Below are 21,054 nucleotides of genomic sequence, written 5' to 3' on the forward strand. Positions count from 1 at the left end.
GGGTCACAAAGATAAACCAAGGAATCGTATCTCCTTTTCAAATAGCGACACCAAAGGCTTGCTTACGCACTTTTGCTCTAATTTTGCAATCTCGTAGGCCTCCACAATCTCCCGCGTCATCCTGTTATGAGCCTTATACAGAATGGAAGTGCTTTCAAACATGGACTTGCAGGAACAATCTTGGCAGTGAATACCCAAATGACCCGAGATTACCCTAGTGACGTTATATCGATGCTCTTTTAATCTCTCATTGACGCATCTGCCGGTTTGACCAACATATGTTCTTCCACATGAAAGTGGAATGGCATAGACAATGTTATGAGTAAAGGTTACAAATTTTTTGCGAATGTATGCGCTGTAAGTGACGATTGATAGCATGGAATACCAACTAACCCGTACCCAAACCTTGCTTTAGTATATTTGCTGGACAGCAGTCCATTTTAAGGTGGTCGCCAACCATAGCAAGGAGGAAGAAGGCAGCGAGACACTCACTTGACAATCATCATCTCCTTCTCCTTCAGCACCACCAGTGCCACTTGCACCATGCACATGGCTGTCGTCACATATGCCGGGTCTGTGCATAACAGGCAGTCAGATCAGTGAGACCATGAGCAACCACGTCATCAACATTATCATCATGTCCAATCTATTGGGCATTTTTCTTTGCACTGTACAGAATTTATTTAAAAAACTGCCTGAAAAAGGTAGCACATTATTGTTCTTAAGCTGGATTACTCAGGAGAAGCAGACATTACTAGCACAAAAATGAACAAGAAGAAGGTGAACCAAGGGGCCCTATTTTTGTTAGACACAGCCGTAAGAAACCAACAGATAATGAAGCCAAGCAATGTATAGGGTAAGTTATTTGTAGCATCAATTGAAGTGTAGAAATGATAAACTAAAGGGAAATAAAAGTGGACGAAAAAACTACTTGCCACTGGTGGGAGCCAGTGGAAATTGTTTCCCTTTAGCTTATATTTCTACATTTCCACTAAATACTGCAAATATTTTCCCTTATGCTTTACTTGGCTCCTTATGTTTAAACAAGAAATTGCAATTCACAGGCGACTAATTACCAAAATATCACAAATGATTCTAAACAAATGATTTTATGGCACATATTTCAAGTTGCAAATTGCAGTCAGTGAATTCGAAAGGCACAAATTCTAAGAATTACACCAGTTCCGGTATTTCAAGTGCACAACAAGATACTTTGACATTCCAAGTATTTTTGCGATTCAATCATAAAATGTTTTGGGAAAATAGTAAGTGGAACAGCACTACAATTTCACCACAATTCTGATGGTGCATATTTAAAACCAGTGCCATACTCAGAATTTGTTCCGAATAAATATGCCTTGCAAATGCAGTGGCTACAATCTGTAAATTGCAATCATATGTGCCACAATATAATCAGTTAACAACATAATTAGCAAAATTTGTTAAGTATTCAATTATATAGTTTGATTCATCGTGTGAGTAATGTCCGCGTCTTCTAGCAATCCAGTTCAAAGACTAGAAATGTGCTACCTTCCACAGACAATTTTAAAATATCTCGTATACACATGAACCCGCTTATAACGAATTTGACAGTTCCGCAAAATGTATCAGGCCATTGGCAGTTACGATTCGACACAACTTTGGTTTGAAAATAGGATTTTCAGTATCTTTATTTTTGCTCCTGGCACTTTTCTATATCTAACAGCAAGTTTTCGTTAAAGAATGAAATGTAGTGTTACGGTCCTTTCGAAATGGTGATCGGCCAGTTCCAGTCCACTGCCATTTCAAAAGTACAGCACATCTGCCATCATTTTTTCTTCAAGAGCTTGGGATATATTATACCACCAACGGGACATGAGTGGATTCTGCATACTGACACATGTACTTCCTTATCCTTTCCTCAGGAACTACATTTCACCCACTAACAACTTAATGTTATTGCTCAGCGCATGACAGGCCGGAATTATTTGGAACTTGAATGTTATGCTTGATTCTGTCTGTTGTGTATGTTCTCACCAAACTTCGTGTAATCTGATTGCATGCGCAACATGAATTGTGTAGTATTTTCTGGAAGGCACCAGTGATTATGCTGGACCCTTCGACCAGCCACGGGTAAAAGCCGACATGTTTGACCTGCAGACAAGAATTTCTACGATCAACTCTACTCGCCGCTATCATTGTGCTGGAGTGTTACTTGTTTTTCTGGTCACAAGTTTGTTCAACAAAGAGTTAAACTTGTAACTCAGTTTTTAACACTGAGTTCACCGTCACTATGTCACAATATGATTCGGCCGTAGCATTGGCCACATGTGCACCGACAGCTACGAAGTTACGTTGTTATATGTCGTTTCAGCCGAAAAAGTAAAATTTCAAAAGGTACAACCCCATCACAAACTGCTATCAGCAACAATGTAAATGAAGCATTGACGAACCGTAAATGCCAACACTTTTCAACTTTGCATAGCAGCTGTGCATTGTGCTGCAGGCAGGCCGACTCAGGCCACTTGAACATTTGATAGCAACGCCTGAGTGGGCCTTGGTTCAGACTCGTCAAAATCGTCCAAACAGTGTGCATAACATGATGCATGCAGCGTTGCACAGAGAACTGCGCAAAAACGAGCACCTGGTTCAGTCTGGCTTTTGTGCTTCACATGCAGCCTCCTTTTACAACGACCAGCTTTGACGTGTTCATTATAACAGTACAGTGCTTTTGAAAATGTTTGTTATGTCTGGATGCAGCTTCAACAGGCAGGGTTGCAAAATTGTAAATGCGATGAAATGTGGTCGCTATAACCAATAAATCGCTACAAGTGGGTCTGTGTGTGTGTGTGCTTGCGTGTGTGTACAGTCGAACCTCGATGTGTCGAATAGCGCGGTGATTGCCAAATAGTTCGATATAGCCAGAATACATAATATAACAAAAGAATGCATCAAAAACTTCAGCAAATTAATCAATGAACCAAGGGCACGATCGGGTGTCGTTCTTCGGAGCGTGCATTCGGTTGCGCCACATGCAATTGGCCTTGGCCGCACTGACTTTGTCTGCCGGGAGCGAGGTTGATTGCGCCGCACACAATTAGCCTAGGCAGCACGACCTCGTCCGCCGTGCGAAGCCGGTGCGGTCTAGGCTAATCGCGCGCTTCAAACAACGATCCCCGATCACGCCTCAACCGTGGCGCAGTAAACACTCAAAGCTTCACACAAAGTGTTTATTTATTTGGCTGAAAGTACTGCAGGAGTGTAGCCTGCTTCTTATTGGCAGCCACGTGCTTAAACACAGAGTCCTCAACATAGTCTAAACGATCCACAAGCAATAGGCCAGTAGCGTAGAAGGGCCAAAGGAATTAAGACGGCAAGCTGGGCGAGTTGGCGATTGAACATGTTCCTATGGCTGGGCAGCGCAACCCGAACAACTCGTGCACACAACTCGTGTTGTGTACTTCCTCTCGTCCTTCGTCCGGGTTGCGCTTCCCACCCATAGGAACATGGCCAAAGGAAGCCTCAGTTAAAGTTGGGAGCGGGGCAACATCAGCGCTTGTGGGATCAACCTCGTTAGTGTCTTCATTTGGCCGCTACTTCTGCTGCAATCTCCACGCTCGTCGGTCAAAGCATTTTGAAACACTGTTGATAACAAAGTATTAAGTGGCGTCTGCAAAGGCGTCTATGAGTGAGCCCAGTGAGTGCGCGCTGTCCTGCGTCATTGTGGATGCAAACCACTGGTCCTCGCGAGGCGCGGCAGGGGCAGAGTGCGGCACCGAGGAGGTGTCAGTGCAACAAATACAATGAGACGATTTTGTCGAACTAGCCAAGCCACTGTGTGTGTATGCAGCGACGTTCAAATGGTGCCCTCGGCGTGGTCGATGTATGCAGCTATGGTGCGCAGCAGTCGGGAACGTCCATTGTGCCACCGCTATCTTCGAGGGTGTTGAAGGAAAGTCTGTCAACAAAGCACACATGGTCTGGGGTGGCAGAGTTTGACATCTTTATTTTATGTTTGACCTTGCTCGAAATATATAAAAGAATATAAATATGCATGTGATTTTCCAGGTGATATAGAAAGTGTTCGATATATGGACTGTATATATAGACCACTATACAAGAGGTATTTATCCTGAAGTGGACATATGCTAGTGTTGTTTATTTATATATATATATAAACATTTAGCAGAATTAGCAGTGACCATCGTTGCATTGTGGTCCTACCGTGCCCCAAACAGTGTATTACCCTTGCTTATGAGTGTTTACAGGTGTACAAGTTACTTCTTTGTGGTGATATAGAAACAAATCCTGGACCGACACAAAAGGAACTGTATGACCAACTGCTTGAAGGCCAAAAAGCTATCCTCACAGATGTAACTGAAATGAAAGTGCAGTTATGCAACATAAATAGTGTACTTGCCAGCTTACAACATACTCTGGAGGACGTGCAAACTAAACTCCCTGATTCTTCTGCAACCCTAGTTCAGACTGGTCAAGAAGAAACCACGCTGAAATGCTTAGAGAAAGTGATGACTTTTCAGACAAAAAAATTTACTAGTTAGGAGGACCATAGCAGGCGTTCCAATGTGATTATTTACGGGATAAAGGAGTTAGCCAACGAAACTGAATCTATGATGAAGGAAAAGATCGTCAAGGAAGTATTCCAAGGCAAGCTGGATGTGAAATGCGAGTCTATTGGTCGAATACATAGGCTAGGAAAAAACAAAGGAAATTGACCGGTCATAATTTACCTTCAGGATTACAGTGAAAAGAAAGCAATTTTTGCAAACTGCAAGAAACTTAAAGGGTCTGACATCTACATTCAGAACGATTATTCCCCTTCCACACTGAAAAAAAGAAAACTCCTCTGGGACAGTTGTAAAGATCAGCTGCTTAAAGAAAGAGCTTCATTGATCCATGATAAGCTTAAGATTGGCAGGGATACTTTTATTGGGATGAATGCCTAAACAGACGCGTACAAATTCCCCAAAGCTCCCTTCGGACTCCCACAGCAAACGAGCTAAACCATTTCACAAGCTCGCAGGATTGACGCGCTCCCCAAGGGCCACATAAGCAGCTCAGACTGATTAATGTCAATGCCCGCAGTATTAAAAATAAAACTGATGCATTGGAAATTTTATTACTGAAACATGATCCTCATATTACTGTCTTAACTGAGACTTGGCTACATGATGAAATAAGTGACGATATATTTCCTCCTTCCTATACAGTGTTCCGAAAAGACAGGCGCACCAGGGGGGGTGGTGTTGCCGTCCTGATAAAAAATGGTATTTTTGCCCATCTCTTGGAAGATATCCCTGAGATTGAATGTTTGCGTATCAAGATAAGTTCTTGGGGTCACAGCTTTATTGTTTACGCCATATACAGACCACCGGATACTACTCCCGAATACTTACAAAAATTAGATGATGAAATGAACAGGCACAGAAAGAATAAGATTATATTGGCAGGTGACTTTAATTTACCGAACATAGACTGGGAGCGCCTTAATACTGGAAACGCGTTCAGCAAGCACGCCAACATTGTCTTTAATATTATGCTGCGTTATAACTTGAAACAGGTGGTACGCAAGCCGACACACATACAGGGCATTTGCAGTTCCATTCTCGATTTGGTATTTCTTAGCCAGGATTTTTTTGAATATTTTGTTTGTATTGAAGAAGGACTTCCCGACCACCGGCTAGTGAGCATTACCTTACCAGTTCTACTGATGGCGCAAAACTATTCCTCAGTGCTTAGCTACAAAGATTATTCTCATGCCGATGATGTGTCCATCATGGAGCACATGGAAAACTGTCTTGTTGATTTTTATCAGCACTGATGCCTGTTCTCTGTGGAATCGATTCAAAATTATGTGCCACTTTTTTATGAACCAATTCATCCCTAGTAAAAAAAAGAAAGTTCGCAAACACACACCTTGGATGACACGCGATGTTATTCATATTAAACGCAAGGTAAAAAGGTTAAAAAGAAAGCATGGTAATCCTGTTAAAATAAAAGAGGCGCAGAACTCTCTTCAACAGAAGGTGACTGCTGCAAAGAGTTACTATTATAACAACTCTCTGCCTTACTTTAATAAAAATGATCCTACAAAATTTTGGAACCATATGAAGGAAAGAAAGAAACCGATTTCACAGATAATAATTGAGGGCACATCAATAACTAATGACGAAGACATAGCACAACATCTTAGGAAGTATTTTCAAAGTGTCTTTGCTGTGCTTCCAGTGAAACAGGTATTTGATGTGGATTCTATTTCTTATCCTGGAACTGTCAACATGTTGGTAAACCTAAAAACCAAAGCTTCTTGTGGCCCTGACGAAATCCCAAACATCTTTCTAAAACGTTATCCTGAACTTATTGCCAGCTTTCTTGTACGAATTTCTTCTGCGTCTGTGCTGTCGGCACAACTGCCTGATGAATGGAGAGTGGCCCGAGTTGTTCCAATATTTAAAAAAGGAGATCGACTAAGATTACAAAATTATCGTCCCATTTCTCTGACATCACAATGCTGCAAGCTCTTGGAGCACATTGTGGCAAACTATATAAAAGAATTCTTAGCTGAAAACAATGTGCTCACGGAGTTTCAGCATGGCTTCAGAAAGGGTTATTCGACTGTAACGCAATTGGTATCAGTGATTCATTCATTTGCTTTATCTTTAGACAATAATTGCCAAATAGATGTAATATTTTTAGATTTCAGAAAAGCCTTCGATAAGGTTCTGCACGACAAATTAATCTTCAAACTTAGAATTATTGGCATACCTGACATTTTCATAAACTGGATTATTGCTTACCTGAGCAAACGCACTCAGTACGTTACAATAGGTGAACATAGCTCGGCCACTCTCCCAGTCACATCAGGGGCGCCCCAAGGTAGTGTCTTCGGGCCTTTACTGTTTTTAATGTATATAAATGACATTGTTAAAACCATAACGCCTGGTGTGCAAATTAGACTATTTGCCGATGATTGTATTTTGTACAGTGATATAACTTGTCAGAATGATCAGACTGTCCTCGAAAAGAATTGAAATAACATATTAAAGTGGTGTAATGAATGGGGTATGTTTATTAATGCTGATAAATCTGTATTTCTTCGTGTTACTCGTAAAAAAAAGCCCACTAAGTTTTTCTGATACGCTAGGTTCTTCAGCTCTGCGTGAAACTAACAATTACAAATACTTAGGTGTTACTTTGACTTCCACATTGTCATGGAACATGCACATTAATGATATTTATTCTTCTGCTTTCCGCAAACTCTGTTTCCTAAGACACAAACTGTAAATTCCCCTCCTAATGTGACATTACTGTGTTATTTTACATTTATTAGACCAATGTTAGAGTATGCATGTATATCATGGGATCCTTACACTAAATCAAATATTGTGCGTCTTGAAAAAATACAAAGAAAGGCAGTCAGGTTTATATTTAATAAATTCGCAAGACTGGACTCTCCCTCTAAAATTATGACAGAAAACTCCATATGTACTCTTGAATCACGCCGAAAGCTGCTAAGACTTGAATTCCTTTCCCTTCTTCTCAACAAACGGCTTGAAATTAAACCATCGGCCTGCAATAACACGGCAAACAAGACAGCATCATCCAGATTCACTAACACCCTATTATGCTCGAACTGACACATTTAAATTTTCTTTTTTTCCCAGAACAGTATCAGACTGGAACGACAGTTTACAGACACAGTGTGACTAAAATTTGTATAAATTTGTATTTGTTTGTTCTTAATTTGTTCTCTTTTGTTTGTATACGTTCTATTGCCCCTCTGCTTGGACCGAAAGGTCTGCAGTATGTACTAAATAATAATAAATAATATATATATACATAAGCAAAAAACACTTTACCCAGCCTCATGTCACTTGGTTTTCTGCTGTCCTCAAGACGGCATTTCACTACCACAGGCATAATTTCTGTCAGATGGATGCACGCCACTGCTTATAAGCTAAACTAACTGCATGATCTACTCAAACTCACTATTTTCTCTTAATCTGGACTATAGCACCAGCTACACCTGATTGCTGCCTAAACCATATCGCTGTCTTCTTGTCTCTTAACATAATGCCTATTACTCTTAGCACTGGCTAGGACTCTTTATCACACTAACAGCCTTAACTCATAGTTACGCAGGTGCAAGACAGGGGTAACCGGAGATTTTTGAAAGAGGCCATTGCCCTGTAATAAACATAAAATAGGCCAGTTATGGTGATGAACACGACTTAGGCATCTACAATGACTGCATATAGTCCTCTACAGACCTGGTCCGTCCAGCCGAATGGTGACCGCACGGTCCATCTGTCCCCCGTGGCGGTCACTCGTCTCAGCCAGCTTCTCTCTCCAGCCACGGCCACGCATGGTCATCACAAATGAGCAACCCATGGCCTGGAACACAAGTGCACTCTGTTCAGCAATCACAAGGACAAAGAAAATATTTATTAATGCTATGGTGATGCTACAAAAGAGTTATTAGAAGGCAGATCGCACAATAACAGCACAATGCAACAGGATGCTTGAGTAATAAGTTGGCTCATTGTGAAAAAGTAGGCCACACAACTGCAAAAAGCTGCAAGCCCTCTCCTCTCCCTACATATGTAGAAGAAACCATACGAGGATTTAATTCGAAGTTCTGCAGTCACATTAGTATTTGACACATTCAGTGTCAAATATTGTGATGATGTTTCGCATCGTGTGCTGCCTCCACCTTCCCACATAGTAGCCACAGTGTTTGACCTCACAGAGTATGTCATCTACCTTTACATTAAACTTTGTTTACAAAGCAACATATTGGTGTGACAGTGAGAAGTCAATCTGTGTGTCACAGCAAATGAAACTATTTTCGAATGAACAGCATTCTCTTAGAATTTCATTTCTTTGCTGTCAAACAAAGCAATGTAATCGCATTACTTGAAACCATTTCCAGATAAATGAGTTCATAAAACTCATTTGCATTCGTTTTCATGCTGAATACGTATCCTCAACACCAGAATACCGGCCAGCATCACAAACAGTGTACAGTCAACACCAGCAATAACAATATCCTGAAGCAATGAAATTCTTGCTACAACAAAATATTTTTGAATCCCTCACGAACGCCCATACAAGTCAATGCATTCCATATCTTGCGACAATGAAACTTTTTTTGACAGCAATCTTGCATTAACGAAATTTTCTGGAACCGCCACATATCTACTTGTGTAACACCAACAGTGTCTAAAACTGCTCAAATGCATTGGTTGTGCCCTCAAATTGCGTAAACTACCGCCACAGCATGCTTGCATGGCCACCACCATATCTGCTTAAAAAAAAAAACAGCAAGCAGTGAAGCAGTTGCACCTGGCAACAGTGATGATGATGATGACTCTGATATATCCTTTGCAATGGGTGCGTACTGCAGTGTCCTGACCTGAAATGTAATACAAGTTAAACGCCAAGAACAAAAAAACAAAAACAAAGAGCCTTGCAGTGGGCATCAGGGCATGGGCTCATGCGGAGCAGGACACCTGCGTGGCATGCTGAACACACGTGAAGACTCTGATGGCACTTCGTGTACCAAGCACGTGTGCACGCAGTGTCAGCTATGAACGTATGGCGATTGGACTGTTTGGTTTGCCAGCCTGTCAAGATGCTACCTCCAGCCAAAAAGCAGACATTTTTGATGCCACAAGATAACGCTGCAGTTGCCCCGGTTGAAAAGCACAGGAAGAAGATAGAGGCAGCTGACAAATTTGGAATTGTGTGCACCTCGCTGGCTACAATTTCAAAAAACAAGACTATTTATTTGTTTATTTTGTTTGTTTATTTATTTATTTATTTATTTATTCATTCATTCATTCAGTTACCTCACAGGCTCCCGAAGGAGTATTGCATGAGGGGAGGATACCGGAAATTAGCAAAAAGAAAGGATTACAAAGAAATTATACATTGTTAGTGAGTAAATATCAAAAAACAAATAATTAACAATATTGTTACGCATGAGGAAAACGAAGACTGGTGAACGTGCTTGCCGTCCCGAGTAAGGAAAAGAAGAGAATGATGCTCCTTCGTGTGTAACAATATAAATAATGCTATAAATGAAACAAAACGACTGTGTGAAGTAGCAAAAAAGGAGCAGCAAGAAATTATACAAATGGTAGCTGGTGAAGATGAAAGAACAAATCTCTAACAATGTTAATGCAATACAAAACAAACATTCAAAAAAAGAAAACTACACAACTTCGCTATAAGTATTTACTCAGATGTGCAGTATGGTTTAGTTGTGATGAATTATGGAAATAATATGCATAAGCGTGCTTTGAAGGACACAGGGTCAAGAATGTCAACTATGCCGTTTGGTAGGTTATTCCAATGCTGAATGGCACATGGTAACGTGGAAGAATTGAAAGCATTGGTTTGGCCAAAGATATGCTGGAAGCTGATATGATTATGCAGTCACCGAGATGTACAAGATGGACGAGTGAGCGGCAGGGTGGACGGGCGCATGCTGTGGACTATTTTGTGAAATAGACGAAGCAATGCTATGGCTCTTCGTGATTCAAAAGATGAGAGGGATAAAGATGACTTAATGCTAGTCACGCTAGAGTCGCGGTGATAATCTCTGACAATGAAGCGGGTGGCGCGGTTTTAGACTGACTCGAGAGTCGCGATTAGGTCAGCTTGATGGGGTGACCAGATAGGGGCAGCGAATTCCAATTGTGGCCTTACGAATGTCTGATAGGCGATATGTCTGGTGAGGGCAGGAGTTTCGCGCAGGTTACATTTAAGATAACCGAGCGTATGTGAGGCTTTAGCAGTTATTTTTTCGATGTGCACAGACCACGACAGGTTAGGTGTAAGGCGAATGCCGAGGTACTTATATGAGTTGGAAATGGGAAATGCTCGGAAATGGTGCGGTGAAACCTGCCCGGCTGTGATTGCAAATCATTTTAAACCTACCAGCTTCATTGCCACTTGGCAGGCGTGGTGCATTGATCCAGTGGCACTGGATTTGCCCCAAGGTGCACTAGAAATTTCGAGTGCACCTTTTGTTTTCCGGATTCTTTTCAATTTTTCTGATTCTTTTCAAAGTGCCTTGCTAAGCACCTTGCTGCCTCTGCTGCCTCGTTGTGTTGACTATTTTCTGTCCTGATTTTGACGTTTGCATTATGACCACTGAAATTCCTGACGTGAAGCGCGAATTTCGCAAAGAATTAAGAGAGCTGAAGAACAGCGTGGACTTTATAAACAAAGAATTTGAGGCTCTAAAGAAAGAATTCAGTGAAGAAAAAAGAATGTGGCACTGAAAGAAACACAACAGGTGCTAAAGCAAGAAATTGAGGCGTTGAAAAGGAAAGTGCAGGAAAATGCCATGAAAATTGTGGCACAAGATCAGTATTCCAAGAACAAAAATACTGAAGTGAAGGGAATTCCACAGGAGAGGTCTGAGAGCCTCGTAAGCATACTTGGAAAAGTTGGAGAGGTTGTCGCGGAGATCATAAAAAAAGAGTTCATTGAAGTCTGCGACTGAATTCCAGCGCTAAATTCTGACTCTGATCACAACATAGTGGTGGTTTTCCACAGCAGGCCTAAACACGATGTCCTTAAAAAGGCCAGGAAGCACAGGCTCACTACAAATGAGATCAGATTTCCTACTAACCAGTCTGTCTACATAAATGAGTACCTCTGCCCGCAGCTCAAGAAGCTGCTAGGCATGGCCATTACTAGGAAAAAAGGAAGTAAACTTTGCGTTGCGCATGGGCTAAGAATGGAAAGATTTTCGCACGTCAGACAGACACATCATGTGTCCTGCGTATTTCGTGTGAATCAGACTTGGAAAAAAATGCAACATGCCACCACCGTTAGCTAGCATTTTCGTTCGCGTTAATCTCATATTTTGTTTATAAATGGATACACCCGGTGACATTGTAGTGCCGCACGACTGCAACTACTTGAAGTTCTTGCATTTGAATGCGCACTCTGAAAAGAACAAGTGCGATGAGCTTTCCATGCTTTTAAGCAAGTGTTGTTTTCAATTTCATGTGATCATGCTAACTGAGACTTGGTACAAGCGAGAGAGTGATGTACTTCACCTGCCTGGATATCAATCTTTTTTCTTAAACAAGCCTTCCCGTCGCGGAGGCGGAGGGCTGCAGTTAGTATCAAATTAGTTTTCTTGCACCTTGAGCCCCGATTTCTCTACTCCAGATTATGACGTTTTAAGCTTGCAGTAAAAAAATATGTTTTTGTGGTTGTATATTGACCCGTGTACTTATCTTTATCGGGCGACCACATTTCCCCGCCTAACAAATGTAATCGCACAGCACGAGACGCTCCTGAATGTATCCAAAGTTTCTGGAAAGTTATCGATGCTTCTACCCGGCTGTCTGTTGTCGCCGAACCTTGTGTTATCTGATTTCATCGCGTGACGCGAATGGTGTAGAAATTTGTGGAAGGCACGCGGGTCCGAACGATTAGTCTGGAACATTCGACGACTGCTGTATAAAAGCCGACGCGCTTGACTCGCTGATCAGATTTTTGACGATCGGCAACCGTGTTCGCCGCTATCGTTGTGCTATAAGTGTAGCCCGTTTTTGTTGGCACAGGTTCGCCCAATAAAATGCTCGTTTCGTTAATCACAGTATTGCTACTGTGTTCTTGAACGTCACCACCATGTGACAATATCGCCCACCTGATGAAAAGATTGATAACTTTACTTCTTTCTTTGAAAGGATTCTCAGTTTTGTGTGTCTAAACGACATGAACCTTTCCGTTGGTGGTGATTTCAACGTTAATCTTTTACAAAGTACTTCGCAGTCCCAAGAACTACAACTACTCCTCCACTCTTTTTACTGCAGGAATGTTACTACAGAACTTACGTGTGTAAGTCATACATCTGAAACACTACTCGATCTATTCATCACAAACTGTTCTGAAGATATCACCAAATTGGGAGCAATTATGGCTGATATGAGCAATCATTTGCCGATATACATGTTCTGTAAGCTTCATCAGGCTTCAAGAGCAGTGCATCAGTCTCAGTCATTTGTTTTCCAGGAAATCAATTACAAAACACTAAACACATTCTGGTAAAAAATTAATATTGATTGGAGTTCGGTGCTTCTATGTCAGGACGCTGATGATGCATATGATAAACTCATGCGCTCCCTTAAGGAAGCGTATGACAACTCCTTTAAATATAGAAGAGTAAAAAAGTTAACTAGAAAACGGAAACTGTGGTTTAATGATGAATGCCTTAGGATCATCCTTGAGAAGGATTCACTGCATCATATTGTCACGTGGTGGTGACGTAGAAGAACACAGTAGCAATACTGTGAACGAGAAAACTAACTTTTATTGGGCGAACTTGTGCCCACAAAACAGGCTACACTTCTAGCACAACGAAAGTGGCGAACACAGTCGGCGATCGTCGGAAATCTGATTAGCGGGTCAAGCGCGTCGGCTTTTATAGATCAGTCGTCGAATGTTCCAGATTAACTGATGGGACCCGCGTGTCTTCCACAAAGTTCGACACCATTCGTGTCACGCGATGAAATCTGATAACACAAGGTTCGGCGACAACAGACACGCGGATAGAAGCGTCGATAACTTTCCAGAAACGTCGGATACATGCAGGCGCGTCCCTCGCTGTGTGATTACAGTTAAGCGGCGAAACGTAGTTGCCCGATAAAGATAAGTACACGTGTCATTACCCCCCTCTTAAAAAGCATCGACCCGATGCAGCTAACAAACGAAAGTAACAAAGAAAAGCACTCGTAGCAAAGAAAACAACAAACTAAGGAAGTTCATCAGCGTCCGTAAAATGGCTTAAGGCACACCACGTGGACCACTTCAGATCGTGCGCGGCGCCGCTGCGAGTGCGAAATGCCGTCTGGCACGACCTCATAGTCTAGTGCGCCAATACGTCGGATGACCTTGTAGGGTCCGAAATAGCGTCGCAGCAGCTTCTCACTGAGTCCTCGCCGGCGTATCGGGGTCCATACCCAAACACGGTCGCCGGGCTGGTACTCGACGAAGCGTCGTCGGAGGTTGTAGTGTCGGCTGTCGGTACGCTGCTGAGTCTTGATCCGTAGGCGGGCGAGCTGTCGGGCTTCTTCGGCGCGCTGGAGATAGGTAGCGACGTCAAGATTCTCCTCGTCAGTGACGTGCGGCAGCATGGCGTCGAGCGTCGTCGTCGGGTTCCTGCCGTAAACCAACTTGAATGGCGTGATCTGTGTTGTTTCTTGCACCGCCGTGTTGTAGGCGAAGGTGACATACGGCAGGACCGCGTCCCACGTCTTGTGCTCGAAGTCGACGTACATTGCTAGCATGTCGGCGAGGGTCTTGTTCAGGCGCTCCGTGAGACCATTCGTTTGCGGATGGTAGGCAGTTGTCCTCCTGTGGCTCATCTGGCTGTACTGCAGAATGGCTTGGGTGAGCTCTGCTGTAAAAGCAGTTCCTCTGTCGGTGATGAGGACTTCTGGGGCACCATGTCGCAGCAGGATGTTCTCGACGAAAAATTTCGCCACTTCGGCTGCGCTGCCTTTTGGTAGAGCTTTGGTTTCAGCAAAGCGGGTGAGATAGTCCGTCGCCACGATGATCCACTTATTCCTGGATGTTGACATCGGAAACGGCCCCAACAAATCCATCCCAATCTGCTGGAATGGTCGACGAGGAGGTTCGATCGGCTGTAGTAATCCTGCTGGCCTTGTCGGTGGTGTCTTGCGTCGTTGACAGTCTCTGCATGTCTTGATGTAACGGGCGACGTCGGCGGTCAGACGCGGCCAGTAATACTTTTCCTGTATCCTCGACAGCGTCCGGGAGAATCCGAGGTGCCCAGCGGTTGGATCGTCGTGTAGGGCGTGCAGTATTTCTGGACGGAGCGCTGACGGCACCACAAGAAGGTAGCTAGCGTGGACTGGTGAGAAGTTCTTCATCACGAGCAGGTTGTTTCGTAGCGTGAACGAAGACAACACGCGCTTAAATGCCCTAGGGACAACGTCGGTTTTCCCTTTCAAATACTCGACGAGGCCTTTTAGCTCCGGGTCTGCTCGTTGCTGTTTAGTGAAGTCTTCCGCGCTTATTATCCCAAGGAAGGCGTCGTCGTCCACGTCGTCTTGCGGCGGGGGATCGATTGGGGCGCGTGACAAGCAGTCGGCGTCGGAGTGTTTTCTTCCGGACTTGTATATTACCGTTACGTCATATTCTTGTAGTCTGAGGCTCCACCGCGCCAGCCGTCCTGAAGGGTCCTTTAAGTTAGCTAGCCAACACAACGCGTGGTGGTCGCTGACGACTTTGAATGGCCTGCCATAGAGGTAAGGGCGGAATTTAGCTGTAGCCCAAATGATGGCGAGGCATTCCTTTTCAGTCGTAGAATAATTGCTTTCCGCTTTTGACAGCGACCGGCTAGCATACGATATCACCCGTTCAAGTCCTTCTTTCCTCTGGACTAGGACGGCACCGAGGCCTAGGCTACTGGCGTCAGTGTGGATTTCAGTATCGGCGTCCTCGTCGAAGTGTGCAAGTACCGGCGGCGACTGCATGCGTCGTTTGAGTTCTTGAAATGAGTCGGCCTGCGGCGTTTCCCAATTGAACTCGACATCAGATTTCGTTAGATGTGTTAGCGGCTCCGCGATGCGCGAAAAGTCCTTGACAAAGCGCCTATAGTAGGCACACATGCCAAGGAATCTGCGCACTGCCTTCTTGTCGATTGGCTGCGGGAACTTTGCGATGGCAGCTGTCTTTTGCGGGTCGGGGCGCACTCCAGATTTGCTGATGACATGGCCTAGGAATAGAAGCTCATCGTAAGCGAAGCGACACTTTTCCGGCTTCAGGGTGAGCCCTGATGACTTGATGGCCTCTAATACTGTCGCAAGCCGCTTAAGGTGATCGTCGAAATTTCCGGCGAAGACGACGACGTCATCCAAGTAAACAAGACAGGTCTGCCACTTCAATCCTGCTAAAACCGTGTCCATCACGCGCTGGAACGTTGCAGGCGCCGAGCACAGTCCAAATGGCATAACCTTGAATTCATAGAGGCCGTCTGGCGTGATGAAGGCGGTCTTTTCGCGATCCCTTTCGTCGACTTCTATTTGCCAGTAGCCAGACTTGAGGTCCATCGATGAGAAGTATTTAGCATTGCAGAGCCGATCTAATGCGTCGTCTATCCGTGGGAGGGGGTATACGTCTTTCTTCGTGATTTTGTTCAGTCGACGATAATCGACGCAGAAACGTAGGGTTCCATCCTTTTTCTTCACTAAAACAACTGGAGACGCCCACGGGCTTTTCGACGGCTGGATGATGTCGTCGCGCAGCATTTCGTCGACTTGTTGTCTTATAGCTTCGCGTTCTCGCGTCGAAACTCGGTAAGGGCTCTGGCGTAGTGGTCGAGCGCTCTCTTCGGTGATTATGCGATGCTTTGCGACTGGTGTTTGTCGAATCCTTGATGAGGTCGAAAAGCAGTCTTTGTATCGTCGAAGCAGACTTCTGAGCTGTTGCTGCTTAATCACGGGGAGACTTGGATTTATGTTGAAGTCTGGCTCGGGAACTGCGGTCGTCGGGGTAGATGCAACGGAATCCGAGAGGACAAAGGCATCGCTGGTTTCCTGAATTTCCTCGATGAATGCGATCGTCGTGCCCTTGTTGATGTGCTTGAACTCCTGGCTGAAGTTTGTCAGCAACACTCTCGTGTTTCCTTCATGCAGTCGAGCGATCCCTCTTGCGACGCAAATTTCACGGTCGAGTAGTAGACGTTGGTCGCCTTCGATGACGCCTTCTACGTCAGCGGGTGCTTCGGTGCCGACCGAAATAACGATGCTGGAGCGAGGCGGGATGCTCACTTGATCTTCGAGCACACTCAAGGCGTGCTGACTACAAGGGCTCTCCGATGGTATCGCTTGATCTTCCGACAGCGTTATTGACTGAGACTTCAGGTCGATGATTGCGCCGTGTTGGTTCAGGAAGTCCATGCCGAGAATGACGTCTCGTGAACACCGTTGCAGGATAACGAAGGTGGCAGGGTAAGTCCGGTCATGAATGGTAATTCTTGCCGTGCAGATTCCAGTCGGCGTAATGAGGTGCCCTCCAGCGGTCCGAATTTGGGGGCCCTCCCATACAGTCTTAACCTTCTTCAACTGGGCGGCAATGTGTCCACTCATTACGGAGTAATCGGCCCCTGTGTCGACTAAGGCAGTGACTGCGTGGCCGTCGAGAAGCACGTCAAGGTCGGTGGTTCTTTGTCTGGCGTTGCAGTTAGGTCGTGGCGTCGGATCACGGCTGCGTCGTGTTGAACTGAAGCTGGAACGTCGCTTCGTCAAGTCGTCTTTCGTCGGTGTAGTCTTGGCTTCCTGACTTCGTCGGGACGGCGGCGTGTCGTCATTAGGTCGTCGAGATGGTTTCTTCGTCGTCTTCGTCGGCGGCGGAGGATCTTCGTCAGTTCGACGAACAGCAACCGCACCTCCATCGGTTGCTGTTTTTAGTTTTCCGGATATGGGCTCGCAGAGCGGCCTCGGGCTGGGCCGGTGTATGGTCGGTGCTGCGGCGACAGGTAGCGGCCTGGTGACGGCGAACGGGACGGTCGTCGAGGGCTCCACTGAGTAGCGGCGAGGTAGTCGGCGATGTCACGAGGGCGTTCACCTTCCCTCGGGCGCTGTGCGTTCACGGCGAAGCCTCGCAATCCCAGGTCGCGGTATGGGCATCGGCGGTACACGTGGCCGGCTTCGCCGCAGTGGTAGCAGAGCGGGCGGTGGTCGGGGGCGCGCCAAATATCCGTCTTCCTCGCGTAGGTGCGCTGGGCGACGGGTGGGCGTGCTGGCGGCGGCGGCGGTGGACGACGGAATTGTGGCGTTACAGGGCCCTGGCGTTGTCGCGGAGGGGGAGCTTGACGGCGTGCGACGGCGGCGTAAGTCATCGCTTCTGGCTGGGGCTGCGGTAATTGTGGTTGCACCTCAGGAACTCCTAGCGATCGGTGCACCTCTTCTTTCACGATGTCGGCGATCGAGGCCACTTGAGGCTGCGACGATGGCAAGACCTTGCGCAGTTCTTCGCGCACGATGGCCCTGATGGTCTCGCATAAATCGTCCGTGGCCAGTGATTGAATTCCGGAGTAGCTTGTTGGCTTGGTGCGTCGGTCAAATTGCCGGTTCCGCAATTCCAGTGTCTTCTCGATGCTCGTCGCCTCACGAAGAAACTCGTCGACGGTCTTCGGTGGGCTTCTTACCATACCGGCGAAAAGTTCCTCCTTTACACCACGCATCAGTAGACGTACTTTCTTCTCCTCGGACATTTCTGGGTCGGCGTGGCGGAACAGACGGCTCATTTCCTCAGTGAAAATCGCTATCGTCTCATTCGGCAGCTGCGCTCTTGTCTCCAGTAGAGCTTGGGCTCGCTCTTTGCGCACGACGCTTTGAAATGTTTGCAGGAAGCCGCTTCGGAAGAGGTCCCACGTCGTCAAGGTGGCTTCTCGATTCTCGAACCACGTCTTGGCGGCGTCCTCCAATGCGAAATAGACATGTCGTAGCTTGTCGTCGCTTGCCCAGTTGTTAAACGTAGCGACCCTCTCATACGTTTCCAGCCAGGTTTCCGGGTCCTCAAATGTGGAACCGCGGAACGTTGGTGGTTCCCTGGGTTGCTGCAGCACGATGGGGGACGCTGGGGCTGCCATTGCGGTTGCCTTGGCCACAATCTTCTTGGTCTTCTCAGGTAGAAGTCCGTGCTCCGGGGGCAGCTGTTGAAGACGGCGGCTTGCTCGGTGGTCCGGGACTACGTTGGTGTTCTGTTTGTGGTCTGGGCTGGGATCACGGCTTGTCGGGGGCGTCCTGTACATGGACGAAAAGCACCTCCACCAGATGTCACGTGGTGGTGACGTAGAAGAACACAGTAGCAATACTGTGAACGAGAAAACTAACTTTTATTGGGCGAACTTGTGCCCACAAAACAGGCTACACTTCTAGCACAACGAAAGCGGCGAACACAGTCGGCGATCGTCGGAAATCTGATTAGCGGGTCAAGCGCGTCGGCTTTTATAGATCAGTCGTCGAATGTTCCAGATTAACTGATGGGACCCGCGTGTCTTCCACAAAGTTCGACACCATTCGTGTCACGCGATGAAATCTGATAACACAAGGTTCGGCGACAACAGACACGCGGATAGAAGCGTCGATAACTTTCCAGAAACGTCGGATACATGCAGGCGCGTCCCTCGCTGTGTGATTACAGTTAAGCGGCGAAACGTAGTTGCCCGATAAAGATAAGTACACGTGTCAATATAAGTTTGTCAGAACAATGAACCCTGATGATCTTGCAGGCTTTAGGAAATACTGCAACTATGTTACAAAATTTGCACGAAATGCGAAAAAGCGGTATCACGAGAACCTATTTCAAGAGGTGAGTAATCGGAACAGTCTATTATGGCACGGAATTAAAAAGCTTCTGTATTCCTATGTCCACAATAGTGTTGACTTTAAACTTGTAGTTGAGGATAGAACGCTAAGAGGCAAATAATTAGCAAATGTGTTTAATCATTATTTCACCAGTCTGGAAAAAAGTACTCACGACACAGCAGTAACCAACTATTTGGGCACATGTAACGCACATACAGCTTTTCTTAAACCTACAGGTCCACATGAAGTTTACACTATATTCATGTCATTAAAAAATAGTAAGTCCCACGATGCGAACGAGCTTCAGATAAGACTTAAGTTTGTGCTTGATCTCTTGCTACCAGTACTTACTCATATTTTTAACCTATCACTGTCAACTGGAATTTTTCCTGAAAAAATGCAACATGCAAAAGTTAGTCTTATTCAAGTCCGGTGACAAAAATATGCTGTCGAATTACAGGCCAGTCTCAGTGGTGCCTGTCCTATCCAAGGGACTAGCAAAAGTTATTTGTAAAAGATTAAAGTCATTTTGCGATAAACATTTCATCATATCAAATAAATAATTTGGGTTCCGTGCGGAAATGTCAACTAAATTGTCTCTTCTAACCCAAAAAAAGTTCATTTTAAATGGTTTTAAAGATAAGGAACTAACGCTAGGAATTGTTGTGGACTACTCTAAAGCATTTGATAAGCTAAATCATCAGACTTTGCTTACTAAACTTGAGCATTATGGGTTTCAGGGCATTTCCCTCGAACTTTTACAATCTTATCTTAACCACACAAAACAACTCATTTCAATTTTATCAGAAGACTCACGTCTCCGAGAAATTACACGGCATTTCCCAAGGAAGTATACTAGGGCCAGTATTGTTTACTATATATATTAACAACATTGTAAACATTTCTAATGAAGCGAACTTCATCATTTATGCAGATGACACCAGCCTTTTTTTTCAGTGTCGTAATATCGGCGCTCTCTCGTTGTTGGCCAATGTCACACTGAGACAATTGGCCAAATGGAGCAAGGTCAACGCTCTCAAATTAAATACAACAAAAACAAAAGGTGTTATTTTTGCACCTCCACAAAAACATCTGAGTGAAGACATACTGTTGCAGGTTGGCTCTGAAGTAATTGAACTTGTTCCTAAGGTCAAAACTTTGGGTGTCTTGTTTAATCAAAATTTTAATTAACATGTGGAATTTATTGCATCCCATTTAGCCAAAGCTTGTGGCGTGCTTTGTAGACTCCGAGACGATACCATCTAAAGTTAAGCTGATTCTTTATAATGCACTATTCTCATCTCATTTAATGTATTGCCACCTTGTATGGGGTACCATGTCAAAGCAAAACATCAGTAAATTATTACTGCCACAAAAAAAGGCTGTCATATCGAAAGCGCGCCATTCGATGCACATCCATCTGAACTATTTTCGAAGTTCAATATCATTTGTCTAGCAAGTTTATATGAAGTTACCTTTGCCCTAAAATACCAGAGGTACTTTAAGTAAAACAATGAAGCGTTCTTCAGGTTGTGCAACCTAACAGAACCAACAGACATATACTATAACATTAGGAAAAGAAAGATGGCTGCTACCACTCTCCCGTATAAATTATGGATGAAATTGTTTATCGAATCATGTCCCATTCTTATTAAGTAACCTTCATGAAAACGGTGTCGAGATAACTGAC

General features: G+C 44.8%; 1 protein-coding gene across 3 annotated transcripts in view; it reads right to left on the reverse strand.

Annotated features, from left to right (window-relative positions):
* The window catches only part of LOC126535679 (saccharopine dehydrogenase-like oxidoreductase), a 227,825-nt gene that overhangs the window by 19,230 nt on the left and 187,541 nt on the right, over window positions 1-21,054 (reverse strand). For all 3 annotated transcript variants that reach the window (XM_050182499.3, XM_050182501.3, XM_050182500.3), the window contains 2 exons: window positions 8,271-8,394; window positions 493-574 (listed from right to left, as the gene is read on the reverse strand). In XM_050182499.3, the coding sequence (XP_050038456.1) occupies window positions 493-574; window positions 8,271-8,394 (206 nt within the window). The remainder of the gene's footprint in view (window positions 1-492; window positions 575-8,270; window positions 8,395-21,054) is intronic.

The sequence above is a fragment of the Dermacentor andersoni genome, chromosome 7 (assembly GCF_023375885.2).
Source record: "Dermacentor andersoni chromosome 7, qqDerAnde1_hic_scaffold, whole genome shotgun sequence".
Classification (NCBI taxonomy): Eukaryota; Metazoa; Arthropoda; class Arachnida; order Ixodida; family Ixodidae; genus Dermacentor; species Dermacentor andersoni.